This window comes from Atractosteus spatula, chromosome 6 (assembly GCF_055471065.1).
Source record: "Atractosteus spatula isolate fAtrSpa1 chromosome 6, fAtrSpa1.hap1, whole genome shotgun sequence".
NCBI classification, from domain to species: Eukaryota; Metazoa; Chordata; class Actinopteri; order Semionotiformes; family Lepisosteidae; genus Atractosteus; species Atractosteus spatula.
The window spans coordinates 2,748,127-2,769,748 of record NC_142711.1 but is presented as its reverse complement, the minus strand read 5'-3'; the positions used below and the strand labels follow the sequence as shown (position 1 = coordinate 2,769,748).

The 21,622-nt window shown below is 42.1% G+C and overlaps 3 protein-coding genes across 3 annotated transcripts in view; 2 read left to right on the top strand and 1 right to left on the bottom strand.

The window, feature by feature from the left end:
- riok3 (RIO kinase 3 (yeast)) overlaps positions 1-5,114 on the top strand; it is an 11,846-nt gene extending 6,732 nt beyond the window's left edge. The window contains exons 8-13 of the mRNA XM_088918074.1: positions 1,048-1,230; positions 1,779-1,938; positions 2,391-2,471; positions 2,561-2,650; positions 3,289-3,396; positions 4,155-5,114. Of these exons, the coding sequence (XP_088774200.1) occupies positions 1,048-1,230; positions 1,779-1,938; positions 2,391-2,471; positions 2,561-2,650; positions 3,289-3,396; positions 4,155-4,259 (727 nt within the window). The 3' untranslated portion in view covers positions 4,260-5,114. The remainder of the gene's footprint in view (positions 1-1,047; positions 1,231-1,778; positions 1,939-2,390; positions 2,472-2,560; positions 2,651-3,288; positions 3,397-4,154) is intronic.
- Positions 5,108-21,182, top strand: rmc1 (regulator of MON1-CCZ1). The gene is made up of 20 exons (XM_088918072.1): positions 5,108-6,603; positions 8,741-8,817; positions 9,066-9,150; positions 9,625-9,681; positions 9,772-9,858; positions 10,224-10,364; positions 11,164-11,267; positions 12,144-12,233; positions 12,319-12,424; positions 13,231-13,339; positions 13,430-13,474; positions 13,918-13,971; positions 14,309-14,437; positions 14,762-14,868; positions 15,864-15,983; positions 16,935-17,012; positions 17,100-17,204; positions 17,660-17,728; positions 19,514-19,739; positions 20,943-21,182. Exons 1-20 carry the CDS (start codon positions 6,505-6,507, stop codon positions 21,020-21,022), a joined length of 1,968 nt encoding a protein of 655 aa, XP_088774198.1. The 5' UTR covers positions 5,108-6,504; the 3' UTR covers positions 21,023-21,182.
- npc1 (Niemann-Pick disease, type C1) overlaps positions 20,387-21,622 on the bottom strand; it is a 29,035-nt gene continuing 27,799 nt past the window's right edge. Inside the window, exon 25 of the mRNA XM_088918071.1 lies at positions 20,387-21,622. Coding sequence (XP_088774197.1) covers positions 21,540-21,622 — 83 coding nt within the window. The 3' untranslated portion in view covers positions 20,387-21,539.

Genomic DNA, 21,622 nt, shown 5'->3' with positions numbered 1-21,622 from the left:
CAAATTGAAAGAAATTAAATTTTAAAATAGCAGGTCAGGTCCTGAGATTAGCTTGCCATGAGACAGTCCTGTAACTGAGGCACAAATTCCATGGAGGAAAAAAGGGAAACGTGTTTCTTATAGCAGGCCCTACACAGGGCTAAATCACTCCTTAAGCAGGTGCTAAACAAGAGGAAGTCTTTGTCTATGTACCAATACATCACAATACAAGTGAGAGGCTTCTTTAGCCTGGTGAATACTGCAAAAGAAAAATATTTTCACAACTGTAGGACAACAGTCTCTTTCCTAAAGAGTCATAAGTGCTCAGATTACCTGGAAGTGTTCTGCACTCACAGTGTACCTTCTGCTCTTATCGTACCATTCCTTGAGATGTGTACAGAATCGTATGGTGTATTGGGATCCAGTTTTTCTCTGTACTATCCCCCAAAAATATTAGTCGTAATCACATCTCAACAATGGTCCAGCCATTATTAAATATTGGCAAAACTGTTTGGCTACCTGGGAATGCAGTGCAGCATTGACTAAGATGGAGTCTAATTACACATGGGCATTAAACAGGACTGCCTCTTTAGAATTAATAGCAATAATGAATCTGCTAGAAAGAATAAACTAGTCACAGGAGGTCAGAACGTGGGAAATACCATCTTAACAGTTGAAGGTAGACAGACTGACTGCATTAATTATTTACTTAGATGAAAATTCAGGTCTGTGTCTGGGTTGGAAAAATGTATAGAACTGCACGCCCTGTAAAATGTAAAGTAAAATTTGCTGTGTTTAATTTCTCAGCACTTTATCCTTGTTCTGTTTCTGCCTATCTGGCAGTTTTTGCCTAAATTCTCATTATCAGCTTATTCTGGATCACGAGTTCATTTAGTATATTTGTAAAAAGAAAAAATGATGAGTCAGTGATTTGGAGAATAATAAAGAGCAATTTGTACAACATCTGTGATATATAATAATTTCATTTTTTTAACCTTTTTAACTTAAAATGAAAGAAGTATGAACTCTCTGTTGTCTCTAATTGGATTGTTTTTGTATGTTTTGAAGTATGGATGACAAGCCTGTGCCCACGGAGTGCGCACTGAAAGTTTACAAGACTACGCTGAATGAGTTCAGAAACCGGGACAAGTACATCAAGGACGATTATCGATTCAAAGATCGGTTCAGCAAACTGAACCCACGCAAAATCATCCGCATGTGGGCAGAAAAGGAAATGCATAATCTTGCTAGGTGAGAGAAATCACAAGTGTGCGAACTACAGAGCTGGACTGTCGTCCCATTTCTTGAGGCTTCTTGTGTGTTCCACAATGGATGAACTTGCTGAACCATTCAGACTTCTAACAAACTGAAATACGGCACCTGAAAGAGCAAGGTTATCAGACTGTTTGTTTTAATGAAGGAAATAATGGAGTTCATGTTGCTTTAATAAAGTTCAACATTGTGGTAACACCGGCCTTCACCAGGTTGTATGACAGATTTCGTTGTAATTCGTATAGAGATGCTACATATATACTTTAATTGTTAAAGAAAGTACGTAAGCTGTAGAATGATCTTAAATTAACAGAAAAAAACAAAGGCTTCCTTTAATTTCAGTAGTATAAACATGCTGTTACTTTCATCATTGACGCCTCCCCCTTCTTTATTCACACCGTTCCGTTAATTCAGTTCAGTAAAGTCCACAGTCTCTTCAGTCGCTGCTGGAAAGCAGTTTTCTGCTCTGAGCTGGAGTGCGCCATGTCGACCTCTGAACTAACATGCGTCACTCCCTTCCTTCACAGAATGCAAAAGGTAGGAATTCCTTGTCCTGAAGTTGTTATCCTGAAGAAGCATATTTTGGTCATGTCTTTCATTGGAGAGAACCAGGTCCCTGCCCCCAAGCTGAAAGACGTCAAGCTGAACAGCGAGGACATGAAAGGGGCCTATTTCCAGGTCCTGCATGTAAGTGACAGGGGTGATGTCCTGTTCTGTTCTGGGTAGCAGGTGCTGTTTTGTGGGAAAAGCCTTTGAGCTCTTAGGTGTTGAATAGAAAGAATTGTGCACGTTACTCAAGCCCTATACTTTTTGTACTGTTTGTTTGAATGGAACAGGTAAATGTTTATTCCATGCTGAAAGGAAAATAAAAGAGGCACAAAGTTTCGGCCGTGGAGCTTTTTCAGGTGCCTTTTCCTCTCAGCGTGGAGCAAGCCCTTACCTGTTCCTTTGCAGCACACAAATGCTGACGCAGCTGACTACTATTAATTTTAATGTTGGGTGTTTCGATTTCATCTTCATTCAGGATAAATATGAAACTGTAAAGTCTCTTTTAAATATTCTAGCAAAACAAAAAATATCAGATTTTGTGTAATATAAAAAGATCCTTGACTGTTTTTCATGATGTCTGTCCTTTGCAGATGATGCAACAGCTGTATCAGGAATGTAACCTTGTTCACGCCGATCTGAGTGAATACAACATGCTTTGGCACGATGGCAGGGTAGGGTTTGTTTTGTTGCTGCTCCAGATGTTTTTTGCGAAGGCTGTTCGCCCCAGCTGTCTGACCCGAGGTCCTGTGCTCTGCCGCAGGTGTGGATCATCGATGTGAGCCAGTCGGTGGAGCCCACACACCCCCATGGGCTGGAGTTCCTCTTCAGAGACTGCAGGAACGTGGCCTTGGTAATAATAATAAATAATAATAATAATAATGTTTCATATTAGGGTAAGGGAGCCCTGTGGCGTGGTCAGTGCTCGTCAAGAAGCACATGTATTCCATGGTTTGTAAAGCTATTGATTTGAAAGTGTTGTACAAGTTATTCAGAAGGAATAAGCCAAGGTTAATCTCTCGCTGGAAAATTACATTAAAACTACGTTTCGACTGAGAAAGCTGCTGCAGGAGTTTGGTGACGCCTGAGGAGGGTTTTCGCAGCTGAAACTGTGTGTGTACCCTCTTTATTGTTCAGTGTGCGGCTAAGATTGATACTTTGCAGAAACACTTCCCCGCAGCTCCCTGCTCTTGAAAGGATTAAATATGAATAATTCTCTGGTGAATCTCAGTCCAATCCGTTATAGAAGTACCTTTCAAGAGATTTTTTTTTAAACCAATGTGAAATTAAAGTCCAGCTGTGGCCTAGCTTACACTGAAACTGAACTTCTGTTTTTTTAGAAACAGCTTTCCTTAACATGCTGAGTGTATTCAGGATAACTAACTTTAACTTCTAAGAAAGCGTATCCATGACATTCAGTCTGTGTTCCTGAACCTCGGGATTTTCGCACTCTCCTGTGCTGTGCGGTTAACTGCGGTTTCCCATGGGCAGTTTTTCCAGAAAGCTGGAGTGACTGAAGCGATGAATGTGTACGACCTTTTCAACGCCGTCTCCGGCCTTCAGATTAAAGCGGACAGTGAGGCTGAGTTCGTTGCTCAGGTGAGACCCTTCGTTCGTGGCTTTCAGCTGTACAGGCTTCACCTGAATCTCCCATAACCTGTGTCTTCTGGGTTGGGCTGCAGCTCACGATCACCCTCTACAAGTTGCAGTGGGTATGAATTGGTGAGATGAATAGTCTCTGACCATTAATGGCCAATTTAAGACCCACCTGCTGGCGTCAAACATTTTAAAACGGTTTTAAGAAGGAGAAGTGGTCAGTCGCTGCGGCTGATTAGAACCCCTCTTCAGCGTGGGATAGAAATATGCTGCACAGTGCGAAGATATGCTGCACACACTGATGGCGTCAGTTTTCAGGAGTGCCTGTCCTGCCTTTGTACATTGCAACTGATATTCATAACAGTTTTATGCTGAGTCATGTGCAAGAGTTGGACTTTCTACTTAAAATAAGAGTTGCAGACAACAAGAGGCCAATGACTCCACAACCCACATAGTTACCCAGCAGTGCTGTTGAATCTGGTTTTCTTCAAGAAACAGCTGGATGAGTTTCCTAGGAGCTGCTAGCTACCAGAAAAACCAGATGGGCTGAAATTTGTATTGTTTGTTCTTATGTGCCTGTTTTGATCCACTGATCATGTTCGGTTGCTAGTAGAGAGAATACCAGTCTCTTTAGGTTTCTTAGAAAAATGATTCAGAAGGATGGTTGAAACTTTTTAAATGGGCAGTTCTAGCTTTGATAGTTCGATAGTGTATCTGCTAAATCGATTAACTTTTTTAAAACATTCGTCTCTGTATTTCAGATTGAAGCTCTGGAGAAGATGAATGAAGATCATGTGCAGAAACATGGCAGAAAAGCTCCCTATTTCAGTGATGATGGGGGTCCCCCAATATTAAATGATGATTAGCAGTTGTGATTCGAACACAACGACACTGAAAAAGTCGTGTTTGGTATGATGTGTGTGTTGTTTGAAGACTAATTACGTTACAGCCACCACAGTAATCAAGATGAGAAATTGCAATAGTTGGGGGGGATAATAGTCGAGTAAGATCGTGTGGCAAAATCAATTTGCAAAAAAGGCAACAGAAACAGTCTGTTTGAATCCTGCTGTCGTGACATCCTGTTTAATTGCAGTCGTGGAATGATGACGAGTGGTCTGTGGTGACAGTTGGGGATTTAATGATGTGTTCTAAACAAAAGATATTTTTATTCCAATAAGGCATTAAGATACGCAAGGGAAAGATGTTAGGGTGCGCCGATATTTTTGATTTTCATAACCTATACTGATAGCCAGTAATATATCGGCAAATATTGAATACCGTTATTAAGGAACAGAGAAGAGAAGAGGCTTCAAACTGTTGAAAAGATGTAAAGCCAGATCAGTATAATACGAGCAAAGGAAACTTTCATCATGGTGTGTTTCTCGAGGTGTGTCTGGTAAGAAGGCCATGGTGCTTCATATCTGTTCAAGCTGATCATAAATTCGTGCCAGGCTCATGGAAGCCAACGTACAGTATCAGCGCGTCCCTAACAGATGCCTTAATATGAGATCAGCGTGTTCCATCTCTTGGCCCTTTATTGTGGTTTCCAAGGAACTGATGTTAGTGATGCCTTTTTAAATAACTACTTCTGCTCTTCGGTGAATTAAAAAGCATTGGCGTGGCTGAATTGCTGCGGTTTACAGTTTACGGTTTGACGTGACGTGACCACTGAAATAAAAAAATGAAACGGCGTTAATAAAGTTCACTGCAAGAGCCAAAAACAGCGTCTGTAAGCATTTTCTGTGGCGTGTGTTCGGTCTCGAGTTTCCGCTGCACACAGTATTCCTCTTGTGAGAGGACGGCGGGTTCCTACAAGACGGCAGCTCTTGTGTGAAATATATTCCCCAGGAAGCCGCCCCTCAGTCACCTGACACAGGGTATGGCTGAGTGTGTGAGGAGGTTATTCACAGGACCCCCCTCTTCCAGAGATCCCAGATCTTTGCCTGCAGTCTCGCGCTTGTTCCCAGTGTGATCCGGATTATGATTCTAACCTGGACTACTGACATACTGGAAACTGGCGAGGCTACATTGCTCCTTACTGTACCAGTCTCGAATGACAGAATTCTGTCTGTTTTTTGGCATCTTTGAACAGACCCAAGACATTTGACCTTTTCTGCGTGGTTCCTTGGTGATTGCATTTTTTTTGATTGGTGTACATCTGCTTTCGTGGTGAGGAAGCAGGCACCAGCATCGAGCCATGATAGTTCAAGGAAACCAAATGTGAGAAAAATAGAAATGCTTTACTGGCACTTCAGTCCACTGAGCTGTTCTGTGGAGCAATTGTTGCCTTCATGTGCGTTAGTGAGATCTTTCTGAGTGTCGCTGGTTGTCATAGCGTTGTCATAGAAAATTAGTTATTAGTATTTGAATCGTCTGAACCACTATGGAAAATATCATAATAATTCCTTACACTTATATAGCACTTTTCTGGACACTCCACTTAAAGTGCTTTACAGGTAATGGGGACTCCCCTCCACCGCCACCAGTATGCAGCTCTCGGTGGGGAGGAGAACAGAGTGATGAAGCCAGTTCAGAGGTGGGGATTATTAGGAGGCCATGATTGGTAAGGGCCAATGGGAAATTTGGCCAGGACACCAGGGTTACACCCCTACTCTTTTTGAGAAACACCTTGGGATTTCTAATGACCGCAGAGAGTCAGGACCTCGGTTTTACATCTCATCCAAAGGATGGTGCCTTTTTACAATACAATGTCCCTGTCACTATACTGGACCCAAACAGACCGCAGGATGAGCGCCCCCTGCTGGCCCCACTGACACCTCTTCCAGCAGCAGCATTAGTTTTTCCCAGGAGGTCTCCCATCCAGGTACTGGCCAGGCTCCCACCTGCTGAGCTGCAGTGGATTGCCAGCTGTGAGTAGTGGGGTGACATGGCTGCTGGCTAATCCTGAAACAGTTTCCCACACCATGTTGTGGCACCACAGCCATATTGATTTCTCGAACAGTGATGACATTTTTGCACACGAAAAAGCGACGCCGCGTCTTTAAGACGCTGGCTGACGCCGGTCACGTGACGGTAAAAGCAGGAAGCGGAGTGTGATGGAGACGCTGGTGCTGTAAAGCAGAGCTGTAGCAGCGCTGTACTATTTCCATCATGAGTGAGGAACACTACCTGGAGCTGTGCGATAACCCGGTCCAGTTTGAAAATGCTTCTAGCGTCAACAACGTCTTTTTCGATGAAGCCAACAAACAGGTGAGACGTGTCACAAACAGGTGAAACTATCGAGGCGTGAAAGAGGCGTCATCCACAAAATTAGATTTTTCTTTGGAAACTAACCTTTTTTATTATTATTATTTGCTTTTATCTCTTTTAAGGAGCGACAACACGTACATTTTCTTGGTTGTTTTTGAAGACCTTAATCCGATAACCCAATTCAGTTGGTGCATTGTTTGCGAATATGCTGAATATGTAACCCGTACTGTAAATAATTATGGAAGATTAATCTCAGTGTAAACATGTATCTTCAAGTTTTAAGTCAGGCGGGGACTGTATCGGAGTTACAGCTCTGGTTCCAATAGCGACAATTTGTGATTTTTAACCCTGCTCCTGGGAGGACCTCTGTCTCTTCTGGGTTTTGCTTTAGTTAAATTCTTAATCGTGCGGAAATTGATTTCAGTTTCTCTTTTAACTGTCTGAATTGTTTTAAGATCTTAAAAACGTGTATGTTTATATAATGGGTATCGACCCTGTGCCACTTCGTAAATTTATGAACCCGTCTCATTCTCCTGCGCTATGTGACACGTGACCACAAGCAGTTAGTTAAGCTGCACAAAAATAAAAAAAAATGTTCCATACATTATCGTTCACACCCGCGTCTCTTCATCACGTTTTGAAAACTTTAGTAATATGGAACAAATTCTTAATTATCAGCTTATGAGAGACTGTGTGAAGCTTTGCATGCAGAAGGTATTGGACATTCTGTACTTAAGATTTTTGAAACCAAGGACTGGTTAGAGAAAACGTCCGTATACAATGAGGAAAAATGACAAGTCTCAGTTAACACAGGTGGTCGATGGAGCAGAGACCGCGATCTCTCAGGAGCAGTGTAAACGATGACAAGCCAGTTGTGCATCGCTGATTTGCAACATATGTACTGTACATGTATTATTAGGGCAGATAATCAGTATGGAAAATCAGTATTTGGGTCTGCATTTCTTTCTAGAAAGAGAACAGACTAAATTGTTTTGATATACATCAGCCCTTCTTTCGTGCAGTTGTGATTTGTGCCAGTGTTCATCTTTAGCTCTGGAACTCTCTGCCCAAGGATATCAGAGAGTCACCTTCCCTAAACTCCTTCAAATCCAGACTTACAACCTTCTTCTTCAGAAGAGCCTTTACTGAACTGGTTCTGTTCTTTACCCCTCTGCTCCTGCTGTGTTCAGTACCCCCATCTACTGTCTCCTCTCATTGTGTATTCTCATTGTTTATCTTGTGTATTTTTTGTTGTTGTCATTTCTGTAAACAAAAGAAATAGTTTTTGATCCCAGAGCAGTTGGTGATCACTCACGTGTAGTAATCCACAATGAATTTATCACTCAGGTTGATTAATGTAAGTACTTAGGTGTACACATAGACAGTAACCTGTGTTGGACTACTCATATTGAGAGTGTTTGCTTCAAAGTTCAGCGGCGCTTATATTTCCTGCGAAGACTAAGAGTGTTTGGGGTTCGACAGGAAGTAATGCTACTCTTTTACCGTGCTGTAATCGAGAGCATTATCAGATATGGTATTACAGTGTGGTTTGGTCATCTATCAGTTCATTTTAAATCGCAAATTACCCGCCACATCCAGACAGCTTTGAAAGTCATGGGAGTGAAATAGCACCCCTCCCTGCAGACAATCTTTGGAAAAATCCCTAATTAAACAGGCAGGAAAAATTATATGAGATCCTTCCCACATCCTCAACTCTGAATATCAACTTCTACCTTCTGGCAAACGTTTTAGGGTTCCCAAATGTACTGTAAGTCAAACAGACACAAACATTCCTGTGTTCCACTATCCATTAAAGCTGTCAACGCAAATGTTAAGGATAAACATAATTTTGACTCTTACAACCCACTTTAGTGCAATCTGTTTTGTGATGTGTTATAAATGTTGCTATACTGTACATGTGCAATAGAGTGATGTGCAATGTTTTTCTTATTTTTTTGTAATAGAATAATGTGCAATGTTTTTCTTTTTTTGTGTGCATTCTATTTAAATGTACAGGAGTGCTGGGTGTCCATTAAAAAATTCCCTCAGGGGACAATAAAATCTTATCTAAAAGTGTTTTGAGAAGCCACCTTTAAGGTGCTATATAAAATAGTTTATTATTATATTACTCCTCAAGGTGTTTGCAGTGCGGTCTGGTGGTGCTACTGGGGTGGTGGTGAAAGGACCAGATGATAAAAGCTCCATTGCTTTCAGGTAAATTATAATTTCCAAAACATCACGGATAATTTCACATTCGTGCAAAGTTTAGTAGAGAGTAGTAGTTTATTGCCATATGTACGCGTACATTGGAATTCTTAATCGTGCTGATCTCTCGGGACTTACACAGTACAACAGACAACACTACACAATGTAGACAACAGGAACAATAAATATATTATGGAAAAATAAATATCTATGGCCAGTGGACTTGGTTGCGCTATGATATGTTTTATTCTTTGCAGAATGGATGATAAAGGAGAAGTAAAATGCATCAAGTTTTCTTTTGGAAACAAGATTTTAGCTGTCCAGAGAACATCAAAGTCTGTGGTAAGATTGGTTTCAATGTCAGCTTTCTTTTTTAAACCTTCATTCGTTAACACACTGAATGTTTTTAAGAACAAATTTCATTCTGACGGTTAATAAAAAGTTAATTTTGTATGAGATTAAAATTCTCACAGTAGAAATAATATTTATTAAATGTAGATCCTCTATATAAATTAGATAAAAGCAACATTATAAAGATGAAGAGAACATCTTATTAATGTGGACAAAATAATATTTACAGTCACCATCCCTGTCTTCTGTAGAAGGCTTATCTTTCAGATATGAAGAAGCTGTACAAACACAGCTTTCTTAATTGATTTTCTTTCACAATTGGAGATATGGGTATAATTTTTTTGCATCTAACAGTTATCTAAATATAACACTAATCTCTTGTCTGTCATTCAGTATTTGTAACTTTTGCTCAATATAACTGACCATGATGAAAATGACTCTTCTGTGTCGTTTTTTGTTCTTTAGGAGTTCATCAATTTCATTCCAGATTTGCCTACTATGGAATATTCTCAGGAATGTAAGGTAATGTCAGTCTCCAGGACTACTTCTTGAAGAATGTGATGAGCTTGGGGGTTGTTGAGTGTCTAAAATCTGTTTTCTTTATACCTCTAGACCAAGAATGCCAGTGTCCTTGGATTCTGCTGGACCAGCTGGAATGAGATTGTGTTCATTACTGACCAGGGGATTGAGTTCTACCAGGTATGAGCGATATTTCCACATGTGTGAACATTTTCAGACCCTTTAATTGCGCTGGTCACTTATTCTAATCTCAGGTGGACTGTAGATGAGTTGTATATCAAAATGAAATTTTGAGTGCAGTTTGAAGAATTTTAAAAAGGCTGAAAGAAACTTCAGGTAAATTGGACGTCAGAGTCAGTGTCGCGGCTTGGATTGGGGCAGACTGTAGGCTGCAAGACTCGCACCATACTGTAAGTGCTGGCTGTAACTGGGTGAACAGTGAGGTGCCCCATTTCACTTTTTTAATTAAGCCATTTGTGGTTGAAAGTGAAGCATGGCTGTTCTGTGTTTTTAATGCAGTACTCTGAAAAAACTGTTTGTTTCAGGTGATCCCGGACAAGAGGAGTCTAAAACTGCAGAAGAATCAGAGTATTAATGTGAACTGGTACATGTACTGCCCTGAGACCTCCGTCATCCTTCTGTCCACCACTGTGCAGGGGAACGTGCTCCAGCCCTTTGTGTTCAGGGTGAGATCCTGGAGGAAAGTTCCTTCAAGCACACACACAGTAGGCAAAAGGCATTTGTACAAACAAGGTTCAGGGTACCTGGAGCACTAACTTTTTAATTTTTTTTTTAAGTTGTAATGTCCACATATTCTAAAGCATAAATTATGTTTATGTTGACACTAGTTTAATCCTGTTGGATTTGTACTGGAGGTTTCACTCTGGTTACCCAGGGACCCTAGTAAGAACTTTTCGCTAACGCTGGGTATATGAAGTGGAGTTACGGCCAGTACAAGGAAGAGTTAATAGAATGAGATGGAAAACGTTGAAATACCAAATGTATGTTTTGTAGCCAACATGAGGCCATATCTCAGAAGCTTAACATGGCTGGCTCTGGTCAGTACTGGGATGGGAGACCTCCAAGTAAATCCTGCTTCCTGCTACGAGTGGTGTGTTGGACCAGCAGGTGGCCCTCTGTACCAGAATATCCTAATGATTTAATTGCAGTGATCGTAAGAGTAGGGGCTTCAACCCCGATGTTCAGGCTAAATTTCAGACTCTGGGATTGCACAATCTAGCCAACCTAACTTTCCCTCTAAATTCAGCTGGCGACATCACTTCCCCCTTCTCTGCCTGATCTTGTCCACAGTTTCATTACTGCAGGCACATAATGACAGCTGTTTGTCACTCGGTTGGATGCTGCACTGCAGCAGGGAAGGAAGAGAGTACCTTCTCTGTGTCAAAAGTGTATAAGTACTACAAATTATTGGTTGCTTAGTGAAAGAAAGACTGATATTTTTGTTTTTGTTTTTTTTGTTACCAGAATGGGACAATGTCCAAGATGTCAAAATTCGAAATCGAGCTGCCAGCAGTCCCTAAGCCAGCCAAGCTCAGTCTGTCAGAGAGAGACATAGCAGTGGCCACCATGTGAGTACGACGTGATTCTCAATCTTTCTGCTATTCTCTGTCCTGAAAAAGGTGGACTCCACCTCCCCATCTCCCCATTCCAGAACAATGTTAGACTTGTATTTATGTTGATTTGCTTGATTTGAGATTATCTAGTTGTTTATTATTCCCATCTGTGGGAATAATGCCCGACACTGGGGCTTCAGTGCCGACTGGAGGAGAGACAAATCCCTCATTAGCTGCACTCCATATCTGTGGGCACCCAGCAGCCTGCAGAGGGCACTGTGTCTCTTAGAATCAAAAGATCCCATCAGTGATCATCGGTGAATTGTTGCTTGGAGAATCCCAGTCTGTTCAGGATATGGCTCGGGCTCAAACCTGTGATCATGAAGGCACTTGCTTGACTGCAGCAGCTGAGTCTCTGGACTAGAGGAGACAACAGATGTGATGACATTTAACAGTTACAATAAGGCGATCTCTGTCATGATCCGTGCAGTGCTGTATGTACTGTGCAAAAGAAAATTAAATAGTAAGAATTCAAATAGTAACAAGCTCATGCATTCAGTGGTGTAAGACAGACACCCTGTTGGTATTGGTTCCATACTTGTTAGAGTGAACACTTTCTGAAGCTTGTTTCATTACCAAACTGAGAACTAAAAACCACAAAAGCCTAATTGAAGAAGAGTACTCTTCTTTATTCAACATCTCAATTTAAATTGGTGGCCCAAAGCTTCTTGCTAAAAAATGAACTTGAATTCTTTTTTATTTCTGGTCCCAGAGTCTTTCTACACTCATGTCGAAATGTAATGTAAGAAGCTTGGCTAACTGCAATTCTTATTTATTCGACACACGCTTGACCTAATCCCTTTTGTGTTTGTTTTTTTTTGCTTCTGCCAGATACGGACAGCTTTATGTGATGTACCTGAAACACCACTCGCGAACAGTCAACAGTCCAGGTGCAGAGGTGGTGCTGTATCATCTGACAAGGTAGCCTCCGTTCGTGTGGGGAGTGGTGTTCGGACGGAGGAAGTGTCACTGGAGTGTGGCCTAACAGTTCCTGTTTGTACCACAGGGAGGGGGCCTGTAAGAAGACACATGTGCTCAAGCTCAACACCACAGGGAAGTTTGCTCTGAATGTGGTGGATAATTTAGTGGTGGTGCATCACCAGAGCTCTCAGGTAAGTTTGTTTGTTCACGCGTGTTGAGGTTTCAGTAACTGCGGGTCACGACCAAACCACCAACTTGGAAGTGGAGACCTGTGGACAGATTGGCCTTGTTGTAGTCCATTCTCTGAGGAGCTGGAGGAGGGGAGACTTTAATCAATAAGGAACCAGGAATTGAATCTCTTAATTCCACTCTGGACTTCGTTTTCTTGAGGTTGAAGATTGAACTGCTGTGCCCATAAAAGCAAACAGCTCATCTGGTTTCACTTTCTTTTGAAATACTGCATACCTGTATTTGTGATTGCCCCCGTCTTTAATTAATCCACTCATTCATTTTCTAGCACCTGACATCACATTGGTGTGGTTGTAAGGAATCTTAACTCATCAGTAAGCCCTGTACCAACTACAGAAGATCTGCCTCTTTCCCGAAAGCTGCTCTCAGTGCACTGTTGTCCACCTGGTTGTGTTTCTTGAAGGGCTCCGGTGTGGAGCTGTGTCAGGGTGGAAGGCAACAAGTACAGGTTAATTCCACAGAGAGGTCAAATCAGGTGTGACAGTGAAAAAAGACTCCGCTGTCAAAGTGCTGTGCCTTTTTCCATCTTTCTAATTCTCAACCTCAAATCAACATCTGCATTTTTCTCTAGGTCCTGTTTGTTACTGTATCCAATGTACCCTCTCAGCGATGCACAGTGCTCACAATTAAGGAAGATAAGGGTACCTACACATGTGTACCAGCATGCATTTGTACAGTATATGGCACGTGTGTTTAAGTTTAAATCCAAATAATATGGTCTTTATCGGGTCCCTTTATGTATTCACAGACATCCATCATATTTGACATTAAGGTCAAGGACCCAGACAGCACTCTGAATGTTCATCAGCCAGTGCTTCCTGCTCGCTCCATCCATCCCTACAAGATCCCCTTGAGAGGTAGGCTGATACCTCTTTGGCCACAAGTCTTAAGCCCTTGAGTGCAAAGGCAGTCTAGAAGTTGCTCACTTGCTGCTCCTGTCTCTCCAGGTCCTACGGCTGTAGGCTCACAGACTCCAGTACCTTGTGAACTCTGTATCCTTACTCTGAACCATTGTAAAAGCAATCCGACCACTTTAATTATGCCTTTAGCACAAGCTGCAAAGGATTGTGGGTGCGCAGAACAGGCAACCTCAGACATGTTGTCAAAGACAATATCCTGGTTTCATGCAAGAAATGAGGATGAGATCCTTAGGTTAATTACCAGTTAACTACCAAAGGGTATAGCTGGAATGAATGGTCACCTTTGATTTGTTTCCTTTATGTTCATGATGTTTAGGATGATATTAGATTAAGCAGTCAGAACTCTTTTCCTTTGGGAAATTGAGGCGTGCTTTGCTTTCTACTGCTGCAGTTGACAGTTCCCTGATTCTTAATAACGTGGTGAGACAAATACAGATTTCAGTGTAAAACTTTGATCTTTCACTTGCGAGTTGTTATTCTGGTTGTGTGAGCTAAATATTTCCCTTAACATCCAGACTCTTCCACTTGGAGCGTTTTTCAACCAGACATTATCATCAGTGCTAGTGAAGGTAATCTTTGGAAAGGAATGTGATTACGATGTGATTTTCTTTTGCTTTGTTTAAAAACAGGTTACCCAGTAGACCTCTGCAACATGCATAAACTGAACCCGAATTGAAACTTATTCTCTTTATATTAGTGGTAGAAATTAAAGGGGTGAAAGTAAGATTTGATAGTTTGAAGATTTTTATTTATAATCCTCAGAGTCAGCATAAACCCCAAACAGTGACTTCTTTTACTTAAACGTTTTGCATGTCTTGCATATTTTATGCTTTTGTGTACTGAAGACTGCTCCTTCATTTGTCTTGTAATTGCAGCGTCTTTCTTTATTGATGTCTCTGATGTTAGGATACCTGTGGTATCTCCAGGTGAAGTTACAACCAGCAGTCATCCTTCTGAAGGATAAAGGAAAGCTAATGGACTTTCTACTGAGAAGAAGAGACTGCAAAATGGTGATACTGTCAGTCTGTTCCCAGAGTATGTTCTAACTTTCTCTTCCATTTATTTTCATTTTTCAGATATATGGTGATTTTATCACTGCCTAGATAGATGTAGTGTAAAACATGTAGATATAACCCTTAGGATTGGTAAAATGTACTTGATGCAATACATTCTGAAAATGAAAATGACAGCTGTACAATCATACCTGGAATAGCTACATCTGTTGTGCCACAGTTCCGGTTACACATGAACAAAGACCAAGTGTTGATAGAATAACATTCTGCTGTGACTCCTCTGGAAGCGAGTCCTAAGCCATGTGACTTACAGTAGGACTCACACCGTGTCCCCTACCTGCTGCAGTGCTGATTGGAGGAGAGAGGGGCAGCCTGCCTGTCATCGCCACTGTTTTTGACAAGCTGAACCAGGTCTACAAGGAGTACCTGGAGGCAGAGCAGAGCTACACCATGGTGAGCATGCCTGTCGTTCCTCACATTGCTGAGGGGACATGAACACAGCTGTGGCGTTGGGCACATTGCACTGCTACAGGAGAACTGGGGGCGTAAACACTGGAGGACATGATGACATTTGTGGAAAGGAATGAAATCTATCAGCCAGACATGTCACTATTAAGGAACAAGTAATAGGTTTATTCCATGCTGGAAAGAGAAGAAAGAAAACACGTTTTGGCTGTGGAGCCTTCTTTGGGTGTGGCACAGCCAAAATGTTGTGTTTTCTTTCTTCTCTTTTTAGCATGGAATAAACCTATTACTTGTTCCTTTGTAGCCTGCGCGTGCTGACGCAGCTATCCACCTGAACTATGTCACTATTAATGTGCACTGAGTTCATGGCTTCAGAAATCCCCTGCCTACCCTTAAGTATGTTCTTCCTCATACAGAACATGCAGTCTCTCCTCAAGTTGTTTAATAAGAGTTTTTGCCCTTTTTTCAGTGTAAACAGCTCTTAACAGACGATCAGTTTATGATGAACAGAGACGGGAGGGAATGACAATGCAGCCGACACTCTCTCAGCAGAAGTTTGATTTTTTCCCCACAGCAGAGGTGCTGTTAAATTGCAGCTGACACTAGAATGAGGACAAGTACAGAACTGATACCAATCGCAAATCCCATTTAGGTTTTCCAGCACTTTAGGCAAATTTAAGAACATGCCTCTGAAAAACAGATTGACAAACAAGTCAATCCCTGTGCGATTAAGAGCTCAAGTGGAGCAAAAACCATGAGAAATCCCTGGGACCCCCAGTGCTCTGGAGGAGAGCTGTGATGGTTGCTGTTAGTCTCGACTGTACTGTTTAAGGACCGTCATCATTGTCTTAACATGGTGGCGTCCCAGTGCGTTTTTACTATTTAGCTAGAACTGTTGTGAAAATGCTTGTTCTGAATTCTTCGAAGACTTCATTCCTGTGCGAGTGTGGTGTGAGCAGTCGTGTCTGTCACTGCTCTCTCAGGCTGTGGAGTCCGGTCAGAGCCGAGGGAACCCGTCACTGAAGAGGCCAGTGCGCACGCAGGCAGTGATTGACCAGTCGGACATGTACACTCACGTCCTCTCCATCTTCACGGAGAAGAAGGTGAGGCGCAGGGGTGCTAGGCCAGACATGCTGAGAAACCCAGCTGAATCGCCGTTAAAGGGGAACTGCAACACTCTTTTTATATTTCTGGATTAGAAGGAATCGGCCTTGATGAGTGCCTGTCAAACAACGATTACAGTATAAGCATGTGAAACCTCCAATTTACATCACAAAATAGACAAAATTCCCAGGTATGTGCAGCGCCATGTTCTGAGATTCATAATTTGGCTCATTACATCATAAACAAGCAGGCCTGTGAATACATCTCTTTTAATCTGTCTCGATTTTGAGATGGCTTTTGCTGACAAACATAACTTTCTCGTTGACTCTGCATGCAGATCATGCTGGGACATTTCTGTGATGAAATGTCTGCTGCACAACCTGTACTTATTTGCTCATACATCACATCACATTAGTCATCACAGCAACTAGTGAGCAGGAAGGGCTGCTTTGTGCAAACTCCCAGGGGGGGCAGGGGTTTGCAATGACAATGGCAACTCTACAGTACTCTCCCAAAGTTCAGAGTTTTGTGCTTAATTTGGAATTTGTAAAATTTTGTGATACCATCAATTAATTTTTTATTACTGAGACTTAATAACTGGACTGAAAAATTGGTTCTGCAGTTCCCCTTTAAGACAGCATGCAAAAAGAAAGTTGTATTTCATTAGCAAAACTACTGTACTAATGCACTCATCGTGCATTGTATTGAGCAGTGTAATATTACATTTATGCTGTGTTATCATAATAAAATGGATGCATATAACTAAAAAGCTAAAATTACATCATTATTATATTCTTAAATTGTTTTCCCTGCCATAGATGAATCATGCATAGATTCTGCTAGGAGTATTGTGAAACATTGGGGATATTTTTTACGCTCAAGTGAGCATTGTAGGTTGAAGACCTTGTATGTAATGAACTATGCAAACAAAACCCTTTCTTGTTAAACAGGATGTATCCCACAAGTTTATCATTGCAGTGCTGATGGAATACATTCGATCTCTCAACCTGTTCCAGATCACCGTGCAGGTATTGTGGCACTTCCAGAAACATTTCCATTGGAGCTCACGTTCTCTCTACAGTTGCACAGTATTCACCATCTGTGTTGTCTTACAGCATTACCTGTATGAGTTGGTCATAAAGACCCTCGTTCATCACAACCTGTTCTACATGCTTCACCAGTTTTTGCAGTACCATGTTCTCAGTGACTCCAAGCCACTGGTAAGTTACCTCTTAATTTTTATGATTATGCAGTAAGGAATCTGGGAGCTTGAATAGTGTGTTCTGCCTCTTGACATTTCCTAACAGCATCCTCTGTTGAAAAAAAGTTTAACAGGCATAAAAATGACTGTAGCCTTCATATTTCTGCCTGTATCCTGGTTCTAGTGCATTCACCTGAGACTTGTTGTTTGCTCACAGAGGTAGTCAGGGGAAAAAGATTCACTTACTTAATTTAGGAAAGGAATTAAACCCAAGTGCTCCTGTAACAGAATTTGGGGTTTGTTTCATGCATTAGTTTTAATGTGTTACAGTTATGGAGTCCACAATGGATTAAATGTGCACATTTTAATAGTGAGGCTTTAAAGGCAGTGGAAAGCAATTCACTAGAACGGTAATGAATCTTCTCTCTTGAATTATTGTGCATGATTCACGAGAGTGTCTTTTCTGCTCTGAAGGCCTGTCTGTTGCTGTCGTTGGAGAGCACCTATCCGCCCGCTCATCAGCTGTCCCTGGACATGCTGAAGGTAGGTGTCTACCTCCCTTCTTCTGCTGAAACTGGCTGGTCTACAGTGTGTGAAACTTACTTTAGGGAAGTTATCCTTTCCTCTAGCCTTCAGTGCAGGTTAAGTGTAATACAGGTTTACTAGCATAAAAGGAATCTAAATGTGTCCTCGATTAAAAAAAAATCAATGCAACTGATTACCATGTGTCAATAAACTTTTTTATGAAAGTGCCTCCCCCTTTGGTCTGTTAACTAACAAAGAGCCCCAGTGACACATGAAACCCTTCGTATTTCAAGATTGTTAGAACAGCAATGTCAGATCTTCAATGTCAGACTGGTTGGAGACCAGTCTGTAGAGTTCTTACTGTGACTGCCTTCAGACTGACTACTCATTGTCTGAAAACATTCCTGCAACACTTGTTCTTCCTGAATGTGTGATACTTTCATTTTTATTCTTCACATTTCGGGTCAGGCTGAGACTCGATGCACATTCTTACCCTTCTACTGTGTGTGGGGGGTGATTATAGAGAGGGGAAGTGGCAGGTCAGAGTGTCGCTGTATTTTGGGGACACTGTACAGTAAAAAGGCGCCGTCCTTCGGATGAGACGTAAAATCGAGATCCTGACTCTCTGTGGTCATTAAAAATCCTAGGGCGTTTCTTGAAAAGAGTAGGGGTGTAACCCTGGTGTACTGGCCAAATTTCCCATTAGCCCTTACCAGTCATGGCCTCCTAATAATCCCTATCTCTGAACTGGCCTCATTACTCTGTTCTCCTCCCCACTGAGAGTTTCACACTGGTGGTGGTGGAGGGGATCCCCATTACCTTTAAAGGGCTTTGAGTAAAGTGTCCAGAAAAGTGCTATATAAGTGTAAGGAATTATTATGATATTTTCCATAGTGGTTCAGATGATTCGAATACTAATAACTAATTTTCTTTCACTATGACAACCAGCGACACTCAGAAAGATCTCACTAACGCACATGAAGGCAACAATTGCTCCACAGAACAGTCCAGTGGACTGAAGTGCCAGTAAAGCATTTCTATTTTTCCCACATCTGGTTTCCTTGAACTATCACGGCTCGATGCTGGTGCCTGCTTCCTCACCACGAAAGCAGATGTACACCAATAAAAAAAAATGCAATCACCAAGGAACCACGCAGAAAAGGTCAAATGTCTTGGGTCTGTCAAGATGCCAAAAAACAGACAGAATTCTGTCATTCGAGACTGGTACAGTAAGGAGCAATGTAGCCTCGCCAGTTTCCAGTATGTCAGTAGTCCGGATAAGAATCATAATCCGGATCACACTGGGAACGAGCGCGAGACTGCAGGCAGCAGGGCCCGACCGTTTGAAGAGGAACTGGGAAAGACGGGGGTATACTAGGGGACTGTATGTAACAGGCTTTCATTGAATAGTTTATTGCAGCTCTTGCAAGACCAATAGCTACCAATATTCCTCAGATGACAGAGGTGTTTCCCCAGTATGAGAGTTTTCATCAAACTCTTCTCTTTAACATACTGTAGCGCCCCCATCAGGCAGTGATGCTGCACTGAGCAGAAAAGCAATGAGGCAGGTGATGTCAGCCCCGGGAGTGCATGATGGGATAGATGGGAACCTGTCTGGGATAGTGGGGAGATATCAGGGACATCGTTAACTGTTGATAACCCCTGACAGGGGTTTATGTACATGTAGTACTAGTGTTCGTGTGTGACTGTCCCATGTTTGTGGTCTTGGGTTCCCACGTTGAGCTGCCTGGCCTGTATTACTCAGAAGTAATTGTAAGCAATTATTATTATTATTCTTCGCAGAGGCTGTCCACGGCCAACGACGAGATCGTGGAGGTGCTGCTGTCCAAGCACCAGGTGCTAGGGGCCCTGCGCTTCATCAGGAGTGTGGGGGGTCACGACGGCGTCTCTGCACGCAAATTCCTCGACGCAGCCAGGCAGGCGGGGGATGAAATGCTCTTCTATACCATCTTCAGGTTTTTTGAGCAGAGAAATCAGAGGTTGCGTGCAAGTCCCAACTTCACACCAGGTAATTTTTAAAAATCGAGAAAAAGACATCAGAATGGCACAGCCCTTAACTGCGATTAGCAGAGGACAAAAGGAGTGATTCTGCACAAGAGGTTACATTCTTCATCCTGGAGTATTTTCATCTCTCTGCTGATTTAATAATTTCCTTTCATTTAGATGGTCTTCCGATCTCAAAGCGCTAGGCACAATAAGAGGGGACCCACTTAACCCACCAGTATTAAGTGCAGCACCTGCTTGGGTGACATGTGGCAGCAGTTTCTCGACAGCAGACCACACAGAGAACTAAATGAAGGTGGTACCTTCGGGTAGTGGTGTACTGCAAGCCCAGAGGGGCCTTTAGAAGAATACTGGGTACTCCTAACTTGCAAAAAGCAAGCAGTCAGGACCTTGGCTGTCCATACGGGGGGGGGGGTCACCAGCTGGTCCGAACACCCGTTGCCGCAGCAGTCAGTCTTTCCTTGGGGGGGGGGTCTCCCATCCCTAGAAGGCTCCGGTGCAGACCTGCTGATGAGATCAGACTACAGCGGGCTACGCTGCTGCTACTGTTGTCGTGTGAAGCCTCTTTAAGCAATCCTTCCCCCTCCTTTACTGTTTATCAAGACCAAGGGCGGGCGGCTAGCGTCAATCAAAATCCAGAAAAATGCAGTGTCATTAGTACAGTTCCTTTATTTAAAAAGCCTTATAAACCGGTTGGGAGCATCCACAGGGGAATACGAAAACCTATCTAACCAACATGCCACTCTCCTTTCAGTAATAAAATCCATTATCTCAAAATGTTTTTTGCACTGTACCCTTTTTATAATCGCACTTCAATCTAAAGTATTAAAAACTTTTTTTGTAATAAGTAATTCTGCAGATGACAATGATTTGATTAACTGCTGTTACAGGCAGTTAAAGGAATGGACTCCACTAGGATGCCATGCTGTTAGTCTACATTTAGCAACACTCTACGTGTCTGACAGGTCACTGTAAAAGACATTTTCATGTCCTGGACCGTCACCAACTGAGCCCAATGCCAAAAAACCTGTACCCCTCGACACCACTGACTGTTTCCAAAAGTACACTCTAGTTTTAAGGGAATTTAATGTTGGGTACATACCCTGGGTCAGAGTTTTACATAATGTAAGCACAATCCTTACTCACTTTGTACAGAGAACAAAGGGTTAAGATCCCACATCAACCTTGTGACTTTTATTTCCACCAGGAGAACACTGCGAGGAACATGTGGCTTACTTCAAGCAGGTTTTTGGGGAACAGGCACTAATGAAGCCCGCCACACTGTGAACTGGCTTTCTCACATCCTTTGCTATTTTACAGTATAACCTGTACAAAGCTAATTTATTGTATCTGATCCACGATGTTTTACAAAAATGCATTACTGCTTAATAAAGTTATATCTATTTACATTTTGTTTTGGCAAGTAATAAAAAATATTACATTTTGGTATCCCCTAAAAAAGGCTGAGTGGAGGAAGTAGCAAAGGAACTTGCATTGATTGTTGCGTATTGGAAGACTTTAGTGCATTTTCTTCTACTTGCACCCAAGATGCTTCATTCTGCGACACCCCCTTGTTCAGGCACTGGCCCATGCTTCATAATCCCCAGATGAGCAAAAAATCACCGAAATCTTTTACTTTGTGCTCATTGCATTCTTTTCCCTGGAGTCAGCAATTTCAATTCTTGTCCATCATTGTCCATCTTGTCCATCAAAACAAATGTGGAGATCATTCAGCTCCCGTGCCAGATAATTCACACCTTGAAGCTCAACCATCCAGTGTGACTTGGTTTTACATCGTCGAGTACTAGAAGTTCAAGAGTCGCTCTCTTTCTGTGCCCAGGTAGCGGGTATTAGCTGCCAGCACCTTTGCCTTATTTACTGACGGAC

Excerpts from the sequence above, each read along its gene's own strand:
- rmc1 (XM_088918072.1), top strand. The coding sequence starts at position 6,505 with ATGAGTGAGGAACACTACCTGGAGCTGTGCGATAACCCGGTCCAGTTT. Across the intron at positions 13,972-14,308 it reads TATCATCAGTGCTAGTGAAG|GATACCTGTGGTATCTCCAG; the intron begins GTAATCTTTGGA and ends CTCTGATGTTAG. Across the intron at positions 14,869-15,863 it reads CAGAGCAGAGCTACACCATG|GCTGTGGAGTCCGGTCAGAG; the intron begins GTGAGCATGCCT and ends CTGCTCTCTCAG.